The sequence below is a fragment of the Octodon degus genome, unplaced genomic scaffold (assembly GCF_000260255.1).
Source record: "Octodon degus isolate 3935 unplaced genomic scaffold, OctDeg1.0 scaffold00053, whole genome shotgun sequence".
NCBI classification, from domain to species: Eukaryota; Metazoa; Chordata; class Mammalia; order Rodentia; family Octodontidae; genus Octodon; species Octodon degus.
In genome coordinates, this window is record NW_004524629.1 from 4,431,063 (window position 1) to 4,440,314 (window position 9,252).

The 9,252-nt window shown below is 37.0% G+C and overlaps 2 protein-coding genes across 2 annotated transcripts in view; one reads left to right on the forward strand and one right to left on the reverse strand.

The window, feature by feature from the left end:
- The window catches only part of Gtf2e2 (general transcription factor IIE subunit 2), a 103,440-nt gene that overhangs the window by 58,892 nt on the left and 35,296 nt on the right, over positions 1-9,252 (reverse strand). Inside the window, exon 3 of the mRNA XM_004633294.2 lies at positions 843-934. Within this exon, the coding sequence (XP_004633351.1) occupies positions 843-934 (92 nt within the window). The remainder of the gene's footprint in view (positions 1-842; positions 935-9,252) is intronic.
- Positions 4,781-9,252, forward strand: part of Smim18 (small integral membrane protein 18) — a 7,688-nt gene continuing 3,216 nt past the window's right edge. Inside the window, exon 1 of the mRNA XM_004633292.2 lies at positions 4,781-4,845. The gene's annotated coding sequence lies outside the window, so the exon portion shown is untranslated. The remainder of the gene's footprint in view (positions 4,846-9,252) is intronic.

Consider the following 9,252-nt stretch of genomic DNA (forward strand, 5'->3'; position numbering starts at 1 on the left):
TGTGTGTGTGTGTGTGTGTGTGTGGCCGGCTCAGCCCACCAGGGGGCGGGGCTGGCTGGCATGTGGTGCTGGGGATCGAACAGTGGTCCTTGTGCTTTGCTGAGCTTGTTCTAAGTAGGTGCTTTAGACCACTGAGCCATCTCACCAGCCCAGTACAGGGTCTATAGGGTATCACTACACAGATTGGACTCGTAGTGATCCTCCTGTTTTCAGCCTCCCAAGTGCTGGGATTACAGGCACACACCACCATCCCCAGTCTCAATCACATCTCAGTACACCCCAAGGGTGGAGCCAGCATGGCACACCAGGGATCAAACCCCGGTTCCTGTGTCTGTCTAAGCAGGCGCTTTAGTCCGCTGAGCTATCTGGCCAGCCTTAAGTCAGCATTTTTCTAAGACCCCTAATTTCTCATCCAAGATGGAACAACTCCATCCGCCTGACCAATACAGCTCTTACATTTCACACCAATGGATATAATATAGCTAAAAGCCATACTTTCTAACTGATTTTGCTAGTAGTTACAGACTAATTAAGAGGGGACGTTATCTACGGCTTGGTCACACATTTAAACTGTACTTCAGTCACTGTAAATTAAATATACTTATGTGAATTGCTACAGTGCCAACTTAAAATAATGTAAAAGGCTGGCAGCACCCATATTTTCATAGTTTCATTGAAATATAATAAACATACAATAAACTATATGCACTGACAAGGTATAATTTGATAAATTTTTATATGTGAAAAAAAATTTTATACAAACTTTAACTTTTGATAATCCTTATTTCCTTCTTTCGCTAAAATGTTAAACAGGATTTGTGTTGTCTGAAAAAAATACTTACTTTCATGTAATTCACAATCTTGGCAAGAACTCCAAACTTATATCCAGAGCTTCCTGATAGAGCTTTGAAGTTAAATGATCCATTGCTATGATCTGTTGGAAATTAAGATTTAAAAAGACAATTTTAACAATTTCATATATGTCGGTTTGACATTTAAGCAAGGAAGATGATTTGAAATTCGTAAAAAATTTGAGATTTTCATCTAGCAAGTTCTATCCTATAAAATTCTGATGAAAAAATCTTGGAGTACATATTAAACTATTTTCTCACTAAGGGTAGAAATAAAACAATAATTTAAACTACATTACGGCTGGGGAGATGGTTCAGGGGAATAAGTGCTTCCCTGGCAAGCGCAAGGGCCTCAGTTCAATCCCCGGTTCTGCCCAAACCCCCCCAAAAAAATAAACTACATTACATTGTAGTTCTTTAATGAAGACTTTTACATTTGATATTTCTGCCCTTACTTAGACAAAGGAACATCATAAACCTGATCCAAGAAGTTTTCCTAGCAGACTTAAAAACACTATAAACGAGTAATTTTTCATATTTAGAGAGAGTGGGGCCTGCCCAATAGCTCAGTTGTTTAAGTGCCTGTTTAAGCAAAGGCAGTCAGGCTCAGGATATTGTGGTTTGACCCCCAGATCCTCATGCCTTTCCAGACTTGGCCTTAAGGCATCCTGAGGCAGCCAAAAAAAATCCTTATATTTAGAGACAGTGAGTCAAAGAATGAGACAGACTTTTATAGAAAACAATTTGTTTCAGATGGCAAAAACCCTAATGCCATGATCATATCACAAGTGCATTCCATTATTCATAGGTAGGAACAGTAAAAATTAATCATAAGTACTAAAATAAAACCTCATAACTATATATTCTATCAGCAAAGCACCAGATCAGATACTATAAATTCCCATGTGGTTGATCCACAAAGAAAAAGGCTAAATAAAAGGGCAGGAAGAGCCAATCTCTAGCATCAACTTGGTAATAATCATTTAAACAAAAGACTGCATTAGAACAACCACAAGTCAAATGTAACAATTGTCAGAGATCCAAGAGAACAGCTTCTAGATGGCAACATAACATTCCTTTGAGAATAGCTAGTGGAAAGTCTTTATTGAATATGCTTTGAGACTAAAATGAAACTCTGTATCTAACTTTCCCTTAAAAACAACTTTGTTGGGGGCTAGGGAGATGGCTCAGTAAAATAAGCAAGCGCAAGGGCCTGAGTTCAATCCTTGGTTCCACCAAAAAAAAAAAAAAAAACAACTTTGTTGCAGGGCATGATGATGTAAGCCTGTAATTCCAGCAGTTAAGAGGTTTAGGCAGAAGGGAGTCACCTGGAATAGGAGGTCAGACTGGGCTACATACTAAACACCAGGCCCAGTCTGAACTACACAGGGAAACCCTTTCTCAGAAGAAAAAGAACAACTTCCAACTGACACACAGAAGTCTACTGCTTCCAAAAATAAAAATACTGGGGTCAGGGGGATGGCTCAGTAGGATAAGCACTTCCCTGGCAAGTGCAAGGGTCTGAGTCAATCCCCGGTTCCAAAAATAAATAAATAAATAAATAAATAGGCTGTTTTTTAATCTTTTATTTATTTATTTGGTACAGGGTCTCACCACACAGCTTGGACTGATAGTGATCCTCCTGTCTCAGCCTCCCCAGTGCTAGGATTATAGGAACGCACCACCATGCCCAGTTTTGGTGGCCAGCATGGTGCACCTGGGGTTCCAGGGCTGGCACTGCATGCAGTACCAGGAATTGAACCTGGGTCCTTGTGCTTGCCAGGCAACTGCTGAGCTATCTTCCTAGCCCAACAATACTAGTAAGACTGTCTTATATCCTGGTGTGGTGGTATATGCCTGCAATCCCAGCACTTGGGAGGCTGAGGCAGGAGGACTGCCTCAAGTTTGAGGCCAGTATGGGCTACACAGTGTGGTCAAAGCCATCCTGGACTACATACCAAGATGCTGCCTAAAAAAAATACAAAGGAAGAATTAAAAACTTTTATAGGTGTTCTTTTATAGTCATTACATCATTACAAGTATTACCTACACAGTTCAGTTTTCCAAGATGTTCAAGACACAAGCAGCTGTTAGATTAACTAACATTTATTGAACATTTATTATTTGCCAGAAACAAGGGTTAATTGTTTTCACACTTAATCTCTCCTTAAAACCCACTTACGGGCTGGTGAGATGGCTCAGTGGCCTAAAGCACCTACTTAGAACAAGCTTAGCAAAGCACAGGGTCCGTGGTTCAATCCCCCAGCACCACATGCCAGCCCACCCCGCCCCCTGGTAGGCTGAGCTGGCCACACACACACACAAATTAAAATAAAAATAAATAAAGATACCCTTTCTTTAAAAAAAAAAGGGGGGGGCGGGGAGTTAGCTCAGTAGAATAAGTGCTTGCCTGGCAAGCGCAAGGGCCTGAGTTCAATCCCTGGTTCCACAAAAACAAAAACAAACAAACAAACAACAAAAAAAAAAAAACCCACTTACACTGGGCATGGTGGTACATGCCAATAAACCCAGCAGTAAGAAGCCTGAAGCAGAAGGATGGCCAAGTGCCAGCCTGGGCTACATAGTAAGTCAAATGCCTGCCTCAACTATACCATGAGACCCTATCTGAAGAAAAAAAAAGAGGCATTACTGTTCTCTTTTAAAAGAAAATTGAGAGTAGTAAATAACCACGTACAGATTTAAATACAGCTGTAAATCCTGTAGTACTGCCTTGTATAAGACCTCTTTACTAGCCTTTACCAGTACTGCATTTGAAACTAGCTATGGTGCCAGACTATAGAAATTCTTAAATGTACATTTCACATTTCCTTGTTTAAGTTAGTAAAATACTATTAAACATATCCTATCCTGCTGTATAAACAACTAAATGGACCTAGGTGTGATGGTGCACACCTGTAATCCCAATACTTGGGATACTGAGACAAGAGCATCACAAGGTCAAGGCTAGCCTTGGCTATGTGAGTTCAAGGTCAGCCTCAACAAACACCTTGTGGGGGGACAGGGGAGGGAGGAGGGAGGGGGAGAGAGAGAACAATTATAGCGTATTGAAGAAAAACACTATACAAAGGATCAATTATAAACCTACCATAATCAACATTCAAAAAATATTTGTTCAATGTATGAATATAATAAGGATATTTCCACATAACCTTTTATGGTCCCTGAGACAAATCTAATAATTTATCTATAGTTTTTTTAGATGCATACAGCAAGGATGTATGCAGTTGACTGGTATCTTCAACAGTCACTTTCTTAATTAAGAATTTGATGCTGTCATGTTTAAACCAAACTCTGAATAGTACATTGTAACATTCTCTCTGAACAGTCAATTGGTGACGATTCTGCCATTTAAAATACACTGTCATAGACTGCTTTTAAATGTAGACTGTGTTTACCTACCTGACCTCTTACAATGTGAAAAGCTAAAAACCTTTTCCCTCAGAACTGCTTCTAAATCCAATCCTCATATGGAAACAATCACTTCCAGACAGCAAGATTTATATATACAACAAGTATTAACAGAAAAATTAAGAAAGTGAAATCTCATTTATGAGATATTATGTATACTTCCTGGAGGAAATATCAAGCTGGTTACCCAGATCACTGTTTCCTAGGTCAGTACTCCTCCCGGCATTATCTTTTAGCCTCAGCACTGGAATATTCAATGAAGAACGTGAAATTTTAGAAATAAACACTAGGGGATATCAATTGGTTAGTAATTCTCATCAGAAATTTAGCCTAAGGATTAAAAAAAAAAAAAGAAAAGGTAACAGTTGCTATTCAAGACAGCTCTATTCAGGTTTATGAATGATTTACTCTTCAGGGTGGCAGGACTTAATGCAAATGAACAGAGAGGAAACCTCCACTGCACTGTGATCTAACCAATAGAAGCGCAGCTCCATCTTGGCTGTGCACTAGACTGCATTACAAACAGACGATACCATCGCTTCAACTGCACCCTTTCAGACAAGAGGTAGGTTTATACCATCTTTTTATTTGGTAATCCATGTCCTTACGATACAATAGAAAAATATTTTAGCATGAAAACCAACCAGAAAGCTTTGTTCCCTCTAGACAGCAAAAAAAAAGCAATTATTTATTCCATTGCTTGGTAGGATTTTATTATGAAAATATGAAGACTGCCTTGTGCTATTTGATAAGCACTTTTACCATCTGTGCCTTAATGGAAAATCCATTACATTTTATACAAACATGATCTATATCTGGACTTTAAACCAAAAACATTGGATATTAACTAGCTACTTGCTAATTTCAGCTTCCCATAGCAATTTCATTTCAGCAGTTCGGTCTGTCTTAACAAAGGATTTTTCTTAAAGAAAGATCTAGACTAAAAGCAAAACCTGGGCTGAAGCTTTCTGCTTATATTAAATTATCTTGGCTGATAAGAACACAGCTACTCACAAGAAAATCTTGTATTTTAACAAATATAAAAAATAGTTCAAAATTATTTTTATTTGACTTTGAGTACAGATGCAGAGAATGCCAAGAAATATAACAATTTGACTTTTATATAAAAAGACCATAAAATGTATCATCATGAGCTATGCTATACTATCACCAAGAGATAACTTATAGAGCTTCAGACTTCCTTAAAATTTTAATTAAAATAATTCCTGACAATAAAATTTGTCTTACTGTAATGTCATGTTATGATTAAATAAAAACATTTTACATAGCTTTTCATTTTTGATAAGCCACAAAATATTTATTATAGCATTTAAATATAACATTGAAGTTATTCTTAAACTAACCCTCAGAACAAATACAAAAGAATTCTTTTTACTACATTTTAAAATAAAAATGTCCTAAAAACTGCTTAAGAAATGAAGGTCATGTCAGGTAAAAAAGCTTATTTTCACAGCTCAGAGCAATCATTCATGTCTATTAAACATTAGTATAAATTATTGACCAAATTTCTAATCACTGTCAGAGCTCCAGGATACATACCATACATACTGACCTACAGATTCAACTTCTACCCTTTATCTTGCTAAGAATATTTAATCATTAAAGGTTTTTTTTTTTTGTAAGTTTTATCCCTATTTCTTAGCATTTAGATTAAGTAGACTATCGCCTACAAAACCCAAAGGTTCTTATAACAGAAATTAGATCTCTCAGGTTTTACACATGGGGTTAATTACCTAGAAACCATTCCTTTTTGCTATACGAAGTATAAAAGGCAAAAACAAAAAGTCCTGGATAGTATAAATTGTCAAATAAAACACAACTTAAAACTTAAATTTCAGGTAAACTGTAAACAGAAACTCAACCACCCACATTGTTTGAACATTCACACCCGCTTACATATAATTCCAATATACCTATAGTTAGCACAGAAGAAAAATAGACTTATAGGCATGGTCTATCTCAGAGAATACCACAGCTTAAACTGTTCTACATTGAATTTATTAGGATTAATTGATCATTTCAAGTGTTATGCTTAAAAGCACCAGAGAATTCAATTCAAGGGATTTTACCATAAATAGAGACAGAGCATAATTTTACTCTGATCTGAAATTCCAAGGTTCCAGAACAATCCTATCTCCATAAATATTCCATTGGTACCTCTTGAAATAGGAAAAACAGGTGAAGGAAATATATCAAAAATATACACAAAAGTGTTACTTGGTTTAAAGTTCCCTGTTCTTATAATAAATTTTAAAGAGAGAGGGAAGTCCCCAAAAGTATAATACATTTTTACTTTTTCTCCTTTACATTTCTCTTGCTTTTTATAATGCATGCTTATAACATTTACTTAAAATATGTTTCATATAAACTTATATTTTAGTTTCAAAATATAGTCTCAAAGTGGGAAAACATTCTAATGGTGTATTTCTTTTTGTATGCCTAATTCATCAAAAGAACTGTTTTATTTTGTTGGTAGTGCTGACAACTGAACACACTGAACTAATCCCTAGCCCTTTTATTATTTTACTTTTATTGTGAGTCAGGGTCTGCCTAAAGTGCGTAGAATCTGGACTAGAACTTGTGATTCTCTTGCCTCAGTCTCCCAGACTGCTGGGATCATAGGCATGTGCCACGCATGCCTGTAAGCAACGGTCTTCATTTTGGGGGGCTTTTTTTGTTTTATTTTGTTTTGTTTTAAGAAAATTACTAAAGCTCTTCTGTATTTTTGTTTTTTTGGTTTGGTTGTTTGGTTGGGTTTTTTTGGTCTGAGACAGGGTCTCACTGTGTAGTTCACGCTGTCCTTGAACTCACTTTGCAGCTGAGGTTGGCCTTGAACTTGCAAGGATCCTCCTGCTGGGATTACAGGAATGTGCCACCACACAGGCTAAGTTGTTCTGTATTTGAAAGTATATATGACACTAAATTTAAAGTGGAAAATGGTAGAACATCATGGGGTTTACTTTTTTTTTTTTCAGATGAGCTCAGATACTAACTAAAACAATAATTTAAAAAATAATAAAGAAGAATTTTTGAGTGGCTCAACAGTTATCAATATACTAAAATTGCAAACCATAATTTACAACAGGGGGCCTGCCCCTTAGCTCAGTTCTTTAAGGGGCTGCTTCAACAAAGCTATCAGGCTCAGGCTGCTATGGTTCATCCCCACAACTCAAGCCAGCCAAACCTGCCGAGGGCATTCCGAGCCAAAAAAAAAAAAAAAAAATCCATAATTTACAAGAAAAACCTGACATATATACACTTTTTGCTAAATGGCTTGGAAATTCCCAGCAAAGCATATGCATGCTTTTAAGGATGGCATGCACTGTTATTCCATAGTCATTGCAAGTGTAATAATTTTATGCATTTTTATGTGTGAATAAAGTATAGTCTAATAAAAATGAGTGTTTACAGAACTGGGGATATAAAGCCCTGGGCTTAATTCCAAGTACAAATAAAGTTTACCAATTCTAATTTTCTAGGGCTGGGGAGATAGCTCAGAAGAATAAGCCCCTGCCTGGCAAACTCAGGTTCTTGAGTTCAATCCCCATACCACACACACACAAAAAAATCTAATTTTCTAAACTTTTTTTTTTTTTGTGGTACTGGGGATTGAACTCAGGACCCTGCACTTGACAGGCAAGCGCTTATTCTACTGAGCTATCTCTGGCCCTAAAACTGAAATGTGACACCATAAACTTTTAAAAGCTAAAGGCAAGGAACACCATTTTTTCCCTTTCCTTTTAAAATTCATTATTTCAGTTTTAAATAAGTAATAAATTTAAGTTATTCAAAAAACAAAAGAACTGGCACCAGGAGCGAAAAACCTCAGGAAGAGGTCAACCTGAAAGGCATTAAAGAAAAACTTTAAGAAATAGTTCCCATAAATGCAAGAAGAAAGGAGACTCTAGGTAATAACTCTCAGGTGTTTTTTCCAGCTCTTTACTCACATACACAGGTGGTTCCCTTCTCTATTTCCCTAAGGTGCTACTCTTTCTTTCCCTTTTATACTGAGATTAAAAACTGCAACAATGTCCCATCCCAGGAATACCTGCATTTTAGCAGTGCTAAAAATCTTACAAGAAGCTCCAATCACTGAACATTTTTAAGATTAGTGTGCACACCAGTAGTGTGCACCTCCAGTACCTTCACTGTATTAAGGAAAAGAGGTCCAAAAGGACTAATTTTTGAAATTTCTAACAGTCAAATATTTGTATGAGTAGTGACTGGAACGCAGAGCTCAGGACGCAGCCAGCCTGTCAGAACATTCACATTACATAACACAATGCATTCCAAGAATGGCACCCCACTGCACAATGTAAAATGTTGCATCCCAGAGTTGTGAAAGGTAGCAGCCCTGCTTTCCATAAGAATGTGCTCTGGGGGTTGGTGAGATGGTTCAGTGGTCTAAAGCACCTACTTAGAACAAGCTTAGCGAAAGCACAAGGACCACAGTTCAATCCCCCAGCACCACATGCCAGCCAGCCCTGCCCCCTGGTGGGCTGAGCTGGCCACACATGCACACACACAAATAAATAAATAAAATTTAAAAAAAAAAAAAAAGACTTTTTTTAAAAAAAAGAACGTGCTCTGAAGAGAAAACTCAAAGGACACACAGGTAATTTTGAAAGACGAGTGTATAGACATAGTATGAAAGCACCTTAATGAAATGAGAAGTGACAGATTTATATTCCATATTATATACTTCCATATATCCCTGAATAGAAGCAATTAATTAACTTACTGCCCATTAAGTCTGTTCTCCTTCACTTGAAGCTGGAGGATCACACTAAGCACCATGAAGGCATTCTCATAGCCAAAAGAAAACATACATTTAAGCCTTTATCACTTGAACCTTCAAAATGCAAGAAGGAAAATAGTTTACCAGAAAAGGTAAAACAAGTTGTTAAGTATACTTTTTTTTTTTTTTTTTGAATCAGGGATTGAACTCAGG